General features: G+C 44.4%; 1 protein-coding gene across 1 annotated transcript in view; it reads right to left on the bottom strand.

Moving 5' to 3' along the window:
- Positions 1 to 14,979, bottom strand: part of cfap99 (cilia and flagella associated protein 99) — a 134,059-nt gene that overhangs the window by 65,954 nt on the left and 53,126 nt on the right. Inside the window, exons 6-7 of the mRNA XM_078560769.1 lie at positions 13,743 to 13,811; positions 5,679 to 5,762 (exon numbers count right to left, since the gene is read on the bottom strand). Coding sequence (XP_078416895.1) covers positions 5,679 to 5,762; positions 13,743 to 13,811 — 153 coding nt within the window. The remainder of the gene's footprint in view (positions 1 to 5,678; positions 5,763 to 13,742; positions 13,812 to 14,979) is intronic.

The following is a 14,979-nucleotide window of genomic DNA, read 5'->3' as shown; positions in this document are numbered from 1 at the left end:
CCTATGGGTGCTCGCGGGCCCATCGCTGAGTCCTTGAGGGGAAGGGGCAGTTGGAGTGAGACCGAGCTGCTCTGCACCCCTCTCGCATACACAGCGTTGTAGGCCAACTATGGCGTCAGTGATGGAGTTGAGCCCTCACAGCAGTGCAGGAGCGATGACCTGGACCAAGGTCTCCATAGCAGCCGCCATCCTACCAGTGTTGACCTCAGTGCATTGACATGCCGGTGCTATCACCTCAGCCTGAAGGCGGACGACTCCTCCATCGTGCCTTGCAATCTGAGGAGTGCAGCGGACATCCCTTCTTGATGTTCCCGAGCTTGTCTTTGCAGCTCCAGCAACTGTGACATGACTGTGTCTGGAGGCTCGTCACCTGACTCAGACTCAGCAATGTTTTGGTCTCCAGCAGTCCTTTGAGTGCTGGGGACCTGGAAAGTCCCTGTCACCACCTGCTGTGGATCAGACAGTGTGATGTGCACATCAGATTGTGATCCCATGTCTATTCTAAAGCTAGGTCCCACCGAGGTGTGTGTCTCTGCACTGATGGAGGGTGGGTGAGCACTGTAATGGAGCTTTGAGGAGAGGGTGCCTTCAGGTTCCCCTTTGGAGGTTTCTTCAGGGCCTGATTGGAGGCCCTGGGTTATGGACTCTGTCGCCTGTTTGGCAGATGTGCCTGCAAAAGCAAGGAGAGGTAATTAGTGCATGGCAGTGGCCTGTGAAAGAGGACACATCACTCACGGCATGGTTGTCTGATGCACGTTGCACTGCTGGATCCTCACTTAGTAGAGCAGCGCTGACCTCACTGTCAGCACAGGATCGGTTCCGGTCATCGCCAGCCAGCTGGATGGCTCTGTTTTCAAAGTACATGAGGACCTTGATTTTGGGCATTCCGCCACTGGTCTGCAACCTCTCTCTCTTGTTGTGTGCCAGCTTGTCCTGCATGGATAGAGATGGAGAAAATGTAAGCACTGCCAGGCCAGGTGATAAATGTGCCTGGCCTGTGCGGGTGGCGGGTGGTCCCATGGATGGGCTGAGGACAAAGAAGGTGAATGAGAGAATGAATGGTGATGTCTCTTGGACTGGTAGTGAGTGAGTGAGGGCCATATGGATGTGTGATGGGTTTGTGAGTGTGAGAGTTGGGAATGATGAAAAGAGTGACTTACCCTGGTGGAATGGAGGAGATCATTCATCCTCTTGCAGCACTGGGTGGCTGTCCTCTTCTGAAAGATGTTGACGCTGACCACCACTGCCACCACCTCCCAAGCTGGATTGGTCATGTTGCTGCCCATCCTGCAGCCAGAGAGGGGGTACAGGACATCCCGGCGGGCCTCCATGGCATCCAGCACTCGCTCGAGAGGCCGGTCACTAAACCAGGGGGCTGCAGTCCTTTTCCCTTTGCTGGCCATGTCCCCCAGGCAGCAGTGGTGAGCTTGTAGTGATGAGCAGTGTGATGGAGGCTGCCTTTTAAACATGGTGACGGGGTGATGCAACAGTGGGGTGATGGCGGGAGGGCGAATGAGAGCCCATCCGCCATGGAAACAGCGTGTTTCCTGGGAATGCATAAATAATGTGGCGGGTTTGGGATGATACGGCGTGAAAACCCACCATCGCTGTTGGCAGGTAGGACGCCATTTTGCCTGCCCGCTCCCACACTTAGTACAAATTTGAGAAAATTCCACCCCTTGTATCTGGGAATATTTATTAACTCACCAATCTTATTTGCCACATCCATGCATTCGCAGACATGCACATTAACCCTGATTTAGACTTTATTTCTCTCTCCCTTACTCTGATCCCACCTATTAACTTATTATTCACTACTCTAGCGGTATCTATCTCTCCCAATATTCTGTGTATGTTGGTATTCCTATCTGATATTATCCCTGGATTTCCACATCCCTGCCAAGTTAATTTAAACCCTCCACAATAGCACCAGCAAAGCATCCTGCAAGGAACTCAGTCCTGGCTCTATTAGGTGCAACCTGTCTGGCCTGTACAGGTCCCATCTCCTCCAGAGCTGGTCCCAATGCCTCTAGAATCTAAAGCCCTCCTGCCTGCACCATCTTTCCAGCCACGCATTCGTCTGCTTAATCCTCCTATTTCTATATTCAGTTGCGTGTGGTACTTTGTGTAACCCAGAGACTATTACTTTTCAGGCCATGCTTGCTAATTTCCTACCTAGCTCCATGAATTCCGAATGCAGGACCACATCCCTTTATTTTCTTTCATGGGATGTGGGTGTCGCTGACAATAGGCCAACATTTGTTTCCCATCCCTAACTGCCCTTTAACTGAGTGGCTTGCTAGGCCTTTTCAGAGGGCTGTTAATAGTCATGCTGAGAGTCTGGAGTCACATGTAGACCAGACAAGGATGGCAGGTTTCCTTCCCTAAAGGGCAAAAGTGAACCAGATGGGTTTTTACAACAATTGCTGATAGTTTCATGGTCACCATTACTGAGACCAACTTCATATTCCAGATTTTATTAATTTAATTCAAATTCCATCAACTGCTATAGTGGGATTTGAACCCACGTCCCAGGGCATTAACCTGGGGTACTAGTCCAGTGCTATTACCACTACACCACCATCTTCCCCATTTGTACTGACGTGGACCACCACCGCTGGCTGTTCACCCTCCCCCCTCAGGCTGCTCTGCAGCCGCTCAGTGGCATCCTTGACCCGAGTGAGTCAGAACAACTCAATGTTAAATCCCAGGATTGAAAATAAGGAATTAAACGTAAAGCATGCAGGATTCCAGTGACTGGTTCCTTTCAGCTTTTATCATTTAAACAGTGGAAACAGGTTTCCAAGTGAATGCCGCTCACTGACTGAGCTTGGTTGTTAACTGTGTTTGAGTAGTTGTTTGCACCTTTTGATTAGCAGATCGTGACTTCACATTGCTGACGAGAAAATGCACAAGAAACTGTGAGTATCAACACAGCAGCAGGAGGACTCAGAAAATCAGGAGACTTTTTAAAACTTGATGATTTAACTATATATATGCTTCTTTCTGTTCATGGTCACTGCTCCAATGCAAGAGAAAAATGGATTTAAAACACATAAAACTCATCTCAGGCAGCTCTGGACAGTGTTATTTATAGACCAAAGGTTATAAACATTGTCTCAGGACTGCACTTAACCCAATAACTTTGAAATAAAAGCAAAATACTGCGAATGCTGGAAATCTGAAACAAAAACAAAAATGCTGGAAACAGGTCTAGCGGCATCTGTAGAGAGAGAAACAGAGTTAATGTTTCAAGTCTGTATGACCTCTGAAGAAGGGTCATACCGACTCGAAACATGAACCCTGTTTCTCTCTCCATAGATACCAATAACTTTGAAAATTGTTTTCAGTGGGAAGATGAAATTGTGAACAAGAACGGGTCGACATATATATAAAAATAAAATCCTACAAATACTGGAAAACTGAAATTATGGGAAGAAGTGATGCTTCAAAATACAGAGCCTCAACCAGGTCCCATCTAGAGCCCTACATTCCGTTCAGGTAATGCACCTCAGGAAGGATATATTGTTCTCGGAGGGGGAACAGCACAGACTCACCAGAATGATCCTCCTCCTCTTCAGGTACCTTGCCGCTAAAGGGTGGTGGCGACCATGGCATTCCATTGGATTGGTTCATGATTATGCTTGGCAAAGTATTGCAGTAGTTTGCCATTACCCTCTGCAGTATAGCTGACCAGGTAATTCTCCCACTCTTATCACCTGCCATCAGGCATATTGAAAGGATGTACAGGCTGATAAATCAACCTGCTTAACCACATTATGAACGCATCTTCAGTGGCCATCAAGTTCTGAAGTAGGACTTGAATCTGGTGCTTCTGGCTCAGAGGTAGGGACGCCACCACTGCACCACAAGACCTCCCACCATAATTATACCGTGGTTTAAAGAGTTAAATTATGAGGCTGCATTACATAAATTTGCCTTGTATTCCCTTGAGTCTCGGGGATTAAGATGATCTAATTGAGGTGATTAAAATAACAAAAGCATTTAATTGAGTAGATGCTAACAAGCTGTTTCCTATGATGAGGAATCCAGAACATGAGGGCGCATCTTAAAATTAGAATTTGGCAATCCATGAGCATAATCAGAAAGCACTTTTTCACACATAGGATAGTCCAAAGGTGGCATTCACTCCCCATGTGTGACACAGAAGATCGATTTTGTAAATATTCTATTTTCCCCCAATTTTCCCCTGACACTTCCTCCAATTTGCAATGACTTACCCTGTCTGAAACTGAAGATGGTGGATGAGTTCCCAAGAAGGGAGTCAAGAAAGCCTTAAAGAAACAGGCAGCAAAGAGCGGGAAGAAGCGGCGAAGGTTGAGGAAGGAGAGTTACTATATCCACGTCTACAAAGTGATGAAGTAGGTTCATCCCGACACTGGCATCTCCTCCAAAGCCATGAGCATCATATTTTTGAGCGGATGAGGCTTCCCGTTTGGCCCATTACAACAAGCGCAGCACCATCAACTTCTGGGGAACTGGCCAAGCACACCATGTCGGAAGGGACAAAGTCAAAGGCAGTGACCAAATACACCAATGCCAAGTAAAACTCCACAATGGGCTGAGAAAAACATCCAATAATGATCTCACTCTCTTCGTGTCTGACAATAAATGTTCATGAGCTAATTGACTGTGCTGACAATCCTAGCTAAACTGTTACCTTTCTTTTGTTTCCCATAGGGATCAATGAATATCAGTCAGGGGATCTCTGATGGGCCTAACCCCCATCCATCTAGGGGCACCATCACTGAATCCTCCACTATCAACATCCTGGGGGTCACCATTGACCAGAAACTGAACTGGACTAGCCATATAAATACTGTGTCCACAAGAGTAGTTTAGAGGATAGGAATTCTGCAGCGAGTAACTCACCTCCTGGCTCCCCAAAGTCTGCCATCTATAAAGCACAATTCAGGAGTATGATGGAATAGTCTCCACTTGCCTGGATCAGTGCAGCTCCTACAACACTCAAGAAGCTTGACACCATCCAGGACAAAGCAGTCCGCTTGATTGGCACCACATCCACAAACATTCACTCCCTCCACCTCCGACGCACAGTAGCAGCAGTGTGTACCATCTACAAGATGTACTGCAGAAACTCACCAAGGTTCTTTAGACAGCACCTTCCAAACCCACAACCACTACCATCTAGAAGGACAAGGGCAGCAGATACATGGGAACACCACCACCTGGAAGTTCCTTTCCAAGCCACTCACCATCCTAACTTGGAAATACATCACCTTTCCTTCACTGTCGCTGGTTCAAAATCTTGGAACTTCCTCCTTAACAGCACTGTGGGTATACCTAAATTACAGGGACTGCAGCGGTTCAAGAATTTTTTAGGGATGGGCAATAAATGCTGGCCTAGCCAGTAATGCCCACGTCCCGTAAATGAATTAAAAAAACTGAGGACAATGTTAGCAAAACTTAAAGTCCCATTTTCCAAATTTGTTTATCTTCACAAAGAATATTCATCATGTTATCACTGGTTTGCAAATTCCTGTAAGATTCAATGCAGAGCCCATTGAAACATTATAGCCTCGAGGTTATTGTTAGTGTTATTAAAGCATAGATACTAAATACGTTCCTATGACACTTCTGTGTTTGTTAGTTCAACAGAGGCATTGCCCTTTTTAAAGTAATCTATCTAATCTTACCATCTGTGCAGGAATTGGTCGTGCTTTTTGAACTTTGTGTTTCATCTTGGCCTCTTCCTCCTTCATAATTTCAGACAAAACTCGCTGTCAGGGTTACAAAGAAAGACATGTAAGTAACTATGGCAACAGAAGATATCCGTGAAAGATAATTCTGCAATCCTTTGTATATCAGCAGCGTTTGATTCTAATTCACTTGTGTAGGTGGTGGGAGCAGCTTTTAAAAGGGTCACTCCTGCAGTTTGTTAGATTCTATCTTATGCAACATATAATTAAGAGGTCAGGTGTGCAAAAGATACAGTTTACAATGGGTCTATATATGGGCAACTCTTACCTTGAAGTTTAATAATGAATCACTGCTCAAAATGAAATGTTAACTTCTGAGGTTACATGGAGCTATGTGCATGCAAGATTTCATTGACCACTCAGTTGTGAAATGTGGAGACCCCATGTCCACCCCATCATTCGAGCATAAAACAGTTGTTCACAGCTCCATGATTTAGTTGTGACCCGTAGAACTAGCAATATAAAGCGAATATAGGTGAAGAGACCAAAAATGTGAGGGACACTGAGCAGCAGTTTGGTGAATTTTAAGCCCATCATGACTAACAGTGCAACCATTAATAACAGTCCAATTCACCGCAACAGGCACAATGTAACTGCTTCTGGTGGGGATCAAGTTGAGCTCCAATACAACAGAGTAGAAGCTGGAGCTTGGTGATGACATCACCAAAACTTCCTTTATCAACCGATAAGGAAAAGGATTCAGCAGATTTGCTAAAAAGAGAAGGAAGTTTGAACAGCCAACCAACTGAAAATGACAGAGGTGAATGGGGAATATATTGCCATACATCTAATTGAAAGCAGTTTACCAGATTGAAAATTTATAGTAAAGCATTATTCCTTCTTGACAATAATCCTGAACATCTGTTTCAAGCAAAGGTTAAACCTTTGGACTGTCATTGCAACTTACTGACATCTGAATGATTGAAGCAGAGTCTCTTATTGATCAAGGGCTTCCCACAGAACAAGTTTGGAGGCGGGAATGGACCCATGGAGGAAACTTGCTTGCTCACAATGGGCTGCCAATTAGGCTCATTATTGAGCCATTTGCCACCAATTATCTGAGTCCACCAGAATTTAATCGTTGCTCAGGGATCACATGCGACTAGCATGGCCTTCCTGTGCTTTCCAAAGGTTGCCAGGCAAGTCCTTCTGGGGATGGTCCCAACGGGGTTGGTCCCTCTTTAAAAGGCACTTAGTGCTCGGTCAAGGGACCTGGCATTGTGAAGCGGGGAGGTTTCCTTTGAAATCCACTACCAGCCCTTGGCTCCGACCCTCCCCGACCTTTATCCTGTGCCCCCCCCCCCACCCCACCTCCCATCCCTCTCTCTTTCACCTGTGGTCTAGGTCCCTTGGTGATCCTATGCCTTTTTCTGGGTGCATTACTGGCAACAGCCACCTCTTCTGGTGATGCTGCTGGCAATGGAAAGCTGCCAGTCTCTGAGCGGCCTGCAGCATTCAACGGGCAGGATTTCCATCCCAGGATCTCTGAATCCTGGGAAAGCCTGACTGGCCAGTTAATCCCATCAGGCCTCCCCTTCAGAACCGAAATGGGTTTTCCACCGGTTCTCCAACTGGTGGGCTGAACCCACATTAGTTACATTAAATTTCGCCCATAATGTCTCTTCCTATTTTTAGGGAGAATGCTATAATTCTACCTTCCAATTGTTTCCCACTTTTCTCTCACTGCAAGCCTAAGGAGAGTGGAGGTAGCACTGAGCAAATGCTGATGCTTCAATTGGCTGTGCCCTTGAGTAGTAGGTAACATTCCATACAGTGAGTTCACAATTATGGTCATGCTTCTGAGGAACCTCATTAGTCTGAGGAATAATGTGAGAAGATACCAAAAGGTACCTTCTCACATTATTTTATCTTTGTATACATCACCAGTCATCAGAAATAGTTTTAGTATCTAATTTTTGCATAATTTAAAGGTCCTTATTTAAACTCCTTTTATCCTTATTGTATCTTGCGGAAATAGTCGCAGATACAAAGTGCATCCAAGATCATGCAAAATAACATAGTCAGCAATGTATAAAAGTGGAGAAATTTTAATGTAAGAGGGTAGATAAAAAGAAATGAAGAGGCCAGGAAGGTTGAGCTGAACTGGTTGGAAACTGCTGTTCCTCTGCAATTACATCTTTTTTCAATTACATCATAGCATTGGCTATGAATGCGTCTGTTCATTTAACCTTCAATAAACCTCAAAGTGTTTCACTCTGTGTTTGAACTCATTCTTGGCATACAGACACAGGACTGCATCCATGGTTTACAGTATTACAAAATTCACATTTTTACTTGGCATTTTGATTTCACTTGTACTCTCTGCACCTTCATAGACCCTTTCCTTTACTGAAATTGGGGTGGTTAGCCCAGATTTTCTGATCTGTGGAAACTGAAATAAATCAAGACGGTCATATCTCTTCCCTGGAGCTGTCCTCCCAGCAGCCTGGTGAAATACAACACCTCGGATTTAAACATATGGCCAGTGGTCAAATTTAGTGGTAGTCAATTCATCAATGTTATTGACTTTTTCATTGTGCTATTGTAAATAAATTAATGGTTGTCAAATTTGGCAACTGTAATTTGATTCACTAAAAATAATAAGCCTACATAAAGGCCTTTATCTCAATAAGACGATGGTAGGATTAAATAGGAACAGAAGAAATTGGAGCAGGAGTAAGCTATATGGCCCACTCAAGCCTGTTCTGCTGTTCAATAAGATCATGACTGATCTCCTCCTTTAACTTCATCTTCCCACACTAAACCCATCTCTCTTGATTCCCTTAATGGCCAAAAATTGTTGTATTATTGATCTCAGCCCTGAATACACTCAGCGACTGAGTCTCCACAGCTTCTGGAGTACAGAGTTCCAAACAAGCTTTAGAAATAGGGGCTGAAATTTGCACTGAGCGGGTGGGCACGCGTCCGGCCCGCTCGAGCGTAAAATGACGTGTAATGACGTCGGGCGAACATCGCGATATCATCGCGCACTCGCATGATATTTCGGTCGGCAGGCGAGAAGTGGGAGTTGGCAGTGCGCCTGCCGAAAATTAACAGGCCTATTAAGGCCATTAAAGTAATAATTGACTGAAAATTTTCGCTGGCCATCCAACCTATGGTTGGCGGACAGGCAAAAAGGCCAAGCGGCCTTTGGATTTTTTAGAACGTCTCATCCATGGGCGGGATGAGGTTTCCATCAGCAATTAAAAATTAAATTAAAATTTTAAATTTTACCCATAACATGTCCCTGCTCATGTGACAGGGTTACAGCCAGCGTGAAGTCAATGTCGGGGCCTGATTGCGGGCGGTGGTCAGCTTCGCGGCTGCTCCCGGGCCCGCCCGACCGACAAGGTAAAAATCCTGGCCAGGAGCAGAAATAGGCCACACCACCCCTCGAGCCTGCTCCATTATTCAATAAAATCATCACATCAATTCCACTCTCTCGCCCCATCCCAATATCCCTTGTTTCCCCTGGAGTACAAAAACATATTGATCTCAGCCTTGGATATCTCAACGACTGAACATCTTCAGCTCTCTGGGGCAGAAGATTCCCAGGGTTTACAACTTTTGAGTGAAGAGATTCTGTCTCATTGCAGTCTTAAATAATGGACTCCACATCCTGAGGCTACGACACCTAGTTCGAGATTCCCCCATGAGGGGAAACAGCCTCTCAGCATCTATCTGGTCAAGTCCCCTCAGTATTTCAAGAAGATAACTTCACATTCTTCGAAACACCAGAGTATAGGCCCATTCTAATCAACCACCCCTCTTATCCCAAGAATCAAATAACTATTTTTGCTGCACTTTTTATACTCCTCCGACATAAAGCATTGACTGACCTACCTCTCTGACCAAGCTTTTGGTCATCTGATCTAATATCTCCTTATGTGGCTTGGTGTCATATTTTGTTTAATGAAAAAGCCTTGGGATGTTTTATTTATTACAGGCACTATCTAAATATATGTTGTTGTTGTTGACTAAGAGGAACATTTCTTGAATGAGAGTGGCATTCCCTAATGACACGGGCAGGTGATCTGCACCCGAGCCTCTTCTTCTATCAGCTTGGAGGTGGATAGTGCTCACAGCCCTTGAGTCAGAAGGTCACGGGTTCAAGTTGCAACACAGGGACTTGAGAACATAATCTAGGCTGAACTCTACTGAAGAACTGAAGGAGCGCCACACTGCCTTTTGGATGAGATGTTGAATCGAGGCTCTTTCTGCCCCTTCAGGTGAATAGTAAAGATCTCATTGCACTATTCAAAGTAGAAATAAAGAATCCTGTCCAAAATTTATCTCACAGCCAACAGCAATAAAACAGAGTAACTGGCTGTCACATTTCTCTGCTTAACAGTTAAGTACATTTGAAGTAAATCATTGACTGTGAAGTGTTCTGAGATGTTGTGAAAGGCATTATATAAATGCGAGTTCTTTCTTCAGCTGGCTGCTAGCCAAGTACATCATCCCATGCTGATCTGCCCTTAGCTTCCTCTCTGTGGGGAGGCACTGAGAATCCACACTGCACCTACTCAGTACAGCTGAACAAAGACTGGGACCCTGTTAAATGTGGACTTATAGAGGCAAAGAGATTATAAGCCTTCACTGTGTCCTTAGATCATCACGCCCTGTCCTGGCATCATTGCACTCTACTCTTGGATCATCGTACTGAGTCCTTCGATCATTGCACTCTGCTCTTACACCATTGCACTGGCGTACCAAGACGACATACTTCACTGAACAGAATTTATTAGCTTGACACTCCTAATTTCCTATTGTGAGTAATTTCTAGAAAACTCTTTGCAGTTGGTTTCTGGCTGCTAGCATTAACTTGACGGTTGGATTTTGAGTAGGGGGTATAAATAACAAAGTAATTTAAATGAACTAAGTTCTGATGCCAGGGATACTTTAATTTACATGATGGCATCAAAGATTTACCATGGCAAATTACTTTTGAGCACTAGAGGCATTAAAACTACCTTTGTTCGTAAATTAGTAGTATTCAAGGTCTCTTGTTTTGTCACTTTCCTGGGGCTGCTGCTCATCTGTGCATTACTAGGTTTTCATGTGCCCCAGTTTGAGGCCTTCCTGTCTGGTTTACACCTTACTCAGAGCACTGAGATTGCATTCATCAGTGTCAGAAAGGACAGTATGGCTTTTTGTCATCCTCCTTGACCTCTTTGACAGCCTGGAATACTATTGACCATTCCTACCTCCTCCAAAGTCTCTTCCTCAATTGTCTACTGACAATATCCTCTTTGGCTCCCACCAGCATCTCTGACTATTGTTCCATTAATCTCCCCAGCTACCACTTCAGACTGAGTCAAGAGGTGGGAAACCTTAGAGATTTTCTCAAATCTAAGCTCAAATCCATCTCCGCACCCACTCTGCAAACAAGATTTTCTCCTACTTTGTTAGAACTAGAGATAGTTAAGTTATATGTGTATTTATATTTGTTAAGAATAAGCTATAGCTTTAAGTTTAAGTTTAATTTATTTTTTTTATTTGTGTATTAGAAAGTTGAAGCCCAGATTTTGGTTTCACTTTAGAGTGGGGCCACCAGGTCTGAAGCCCTGTTTGTGTAGCTGAATTTTAATGAGGTTTTACGACTCTTGAAGTGGTTTAGGGAAGTTAAAGCAAAGTAGGAAAAACTGTGCTGTTGCCTAGCAACAGGGGCCCACAGAGACACAGGGAAAAACAGAAAGCAGTTTTTGGGCAGTTGGAAGCAGGTGCCAGGAGAAGCTGGATGCAGGAGAGGAAACGGCAGGAAGCAGGCTCCAAAGAGCAAAGAAGAAAATCCCAAAACCAGGGAGTGATACAGGAAAAGATGGCAGTTTCATCAAAGGACAAGGACAGGAATCTGGAACAGAGCCTGTTCAGTGAAGTTAAAGTATGGAGCAGAGGGAAAGGCTCTGAATTAAAGAGGGAAAACTGCAGGGAACAGAATCAAGGCAAAGTGGGCTTGCGAAAAGCCAAAAGATCCAAGGTGACAACCAAAGGTGGTTGACTCCTTACTATAGCCTGTGAAGAAGTAGTGTCCTGCTTGGTACAGCTGAATACCCGAGAGTGAATGCATGTAGATATCCAGGGGAAGAGAACATCGGAAGGAGAGTACAAACCCTTGGAGGTGGATCTTTGTTGAAGACATACAAGTGAAAGTAGCGTTTGGGAGAAGATTCCAAGGCAAGTATTTTGAGCGTTGAGATTGGAAACCCTCGGGAGAAAGACGGAGTTCAGTTAGACTGGTTGACTCACTATGTGACAAGCGTCTGGGAGGAGTTGATGAGAAATCCATAGCATCTGCTTTGGGTGGCATCTGTCACTTGGTTTCAGAGTGTGGGGTGTCTGACCACAGGTAGCCCATTGGTTTACATGAACTGCATACTTATTGTGAACATTAGAGTATAAGGTAGATTTTGTAACTTGTACTATCCTTACGAATCTGTATGTAACTGTAAAGGTATAGTTGTGGTTGAAGGAGTAGTGTAATATAGTTAATCTGTTCTTGTTTAATAAATGTTTTATTCTTTTGTTGTAAGCTAATCAGCGGACTCTGTGTCTCTGTTCAGTAGCCGCCCTCCACATTACTAAACAAAAAAAATAAAGTTAGGGTCTATCAAGCCAGGTTCCATCCTGGGATCTGACTTGTCCAGTAGTAACATCAGCTGGGATCATAACAACCTCTGCATGTTGGCCCCTTCACTGCAGAAGCTGTTTTTCTGGCCTCAAGGTTTGACAAACATTTTGATTAACACTTACCTAACGTGTTTCTCTGTCTTAAATCCACTCCAAGCTTCTTTTCACTCAAAATGTTGTGTGTTCATCCTCCCAAAATCCCATACTTCAAACATCTCAAAGATTGATTACTTCACCCAGACCCTAATGAGTAGAATTCAAAATTCTCATCCTTTTTCTGAACTTTCTCCATGTCTTTGCTTTGCCCTAACTCAGTGATTTCCTCCTTTATGTCACAGTATTAACTCTACTCTTCTAAAACTACGGGCAGAATTTTACGTCCTGCGGGCGGGCACATGCCACACCCAATTGGGGTGTAAAATCACGCGAGATGACGTCGGGCGAGCGTCCTGACATCATCGCGCACTCGCACGATATTTCGCGCGGTGAGCGCACGCAAAAGTGAGAAGCGCACCTGCTGACAATTAAGTGGGCAATTAAGCCCATTAACAGCGCAATTGATTGCGATTTTTCGTGGCCCATCCAACCTTACGGTTGGCAGACGGGTGAATCGGCCTTTACATTTTTCATGAAGCCTCATCCAAGGGCGAGATGAAATCTCCATTAGGAAATAAAATAAAAAGAAATATCTGGGGACAGCATTTTTATGAGGTATGCTTTCAGGTGCTTGATTGTGGTGCATGGGCATTTTCTTTGCAGCTTTTTACTGCTTCATTTCATTATTTGCAGGTCTGCAGCTCCCTGAGGCAGGCGTCTGCCTTCAGGGAGCTCTCTCGAAGTGTTCACCCGCTCCCGTGGTCACGTCGTCACCCACCCTCTTCCTGCTCCCACTCTGACTGTGCTGAGCTTTTCGGCGCGCATTCCATGCTGGCTGGCCGTTATTTGGCTAGCCAGTGTGAAATCATGGTGGGGGGCCAATCACGGTTGGGAGCCTGTTTCCCGGCTTCTCCCGGGCCCACCAATAGCTCATGCCTGCCGACTGAAAAATTCAGGGCTGTGCATCTCTTTATTCAACTTCCCCAGTCATTCAACTGCTATGCTCTTGTCCTGTAGAAATTCCAACTGGTTTTAGACTGTCTTACCACCTCCCTTCCTACTTTCAAAAGCCTTTTCAAAACCTCCCTCTATGGTAGTTCCTGTATCTTAACCCTCCCATCTTTCCCTTTTCCTCTCCTGTTTGATGCTCACTTTCTTTTTCCTTTTCAATGTAAAGTGCTTTTTTAGGTATCTTCTTCCCCATGAAGAGCGGAAGTAGAGATGCAAGTTGTTCCACATACACTTTCCAAATTATGAACAAAATATATACTGTACCCTTTTATAGTTGGACTCCCGTATCATGGCACATCGGAACGAGTCAATGTTGGCTTCCATGAGGTGCTCCTAAGATAGAAAAATGTGCAGTTTATGATTGGTTATGAGCACCATACCAGTGATAGTTTTTTAACCTCCATTCCCATCATAGTCTCTTCTGTTTGTTTTGCATGAGGAAGCACTCAATAATCTCAAACTGAGATATCCAACTCAAAGAGGATAAAATATATGGAGTTAGACAGCTGATTTTCCACCCAGCTTGAAGCACTCACCATATACAATGTCCAGGAAATTATTTAATCCCAATATTTTTCCCTCCAAGACTTTTATAGTTTGTGTTTTGGCAATCATTCCTTTTTTAATTTTTGTGGCATTTTCATGATCCTTCAGGAGATAGGGAAAGAAGGAAGGAGGGTAGCAACACCTGCAGGTTAGGAATTTCCTATGCCTTTAGAATTTCTAAACAATGCCTGTTTATACAGGTTCTGATGCCACAATTATATAGAGCCTTGCTGAGACCACACCTGGAGTATTATGTGCAGTTTTAGTCTCCTTACCTAAGGAAATATATACTTGCCATAGAAGGAGTGCAACGAAGGTTCACCAAACTAATTCCTGGGGTGGAGGGATTGACCTATGAGGAAAGCTTGGTCAAGGAGGTAGGTATTAAGGGGAATCTTGAAAGATAGAGAGAGCAGGAAAAGCAGAGTTTTAGAGAAGGAATTTCAGAGCTTAGGTTCCATGTGGCTGAAGACATAGCTGCCAATGGTGGGGTGATTGAAATCGGGATACTCAAGAGGCCAGAATAGGAGGAGCACAGAAATCTTGGAGGGTTCTAAGACTGGAGGAGGTTTTTTTTTCCATTATTTGGTGGGATGTGGATGTTGCTAGAAAGGCCAACAATTGTTGCCCATCCCTAAATGTCCTTGACAGCAGTTAAGAGTCAACCACATTGTTGTGGCTCTGAAGTCACATGTAGGCCAGGCCAGGTATGGACAGCAGATTTCCTTCCCTAAATGACATTGGTGACCCAAAAGGGTTTTTACAACAATTGATGATAGTGTCATGGTCACCATTACTGGGAATAGCTTTCATTTCCAGATTTTTTAGAAGTTGAATTTAAGAGCATTAGCCTGGATCTCTGAAGTACATACCACTATACCACCATCTCCCTCTAGTTGACAAGGGTAGGAACGGTGAGGCCATTGAGGGATTTGCACACAGGAATGAGAATTTC

This window comes from Cetorhinus maximus, chromosome 2 (genome assembly GCF_964194155.1).
Source record: "Cetorhinus maximus chromosome 2, sCetMax3.hap1.1, whole genome shotgun sequence".
Taxonomy (NCBI): domain Eukaryota; kingdom Metazoa; phylum Chordata; class Chondrichthyes; order Lamniformes; family Cetorhinidae; genus Cetorhinus; species Cetorhinus maximus.
The sequence above is the reverse complement of the archived record's forward strand: the minus strand, read 5'-3'. Positions and strand labels throughout refer to the sequence as shown.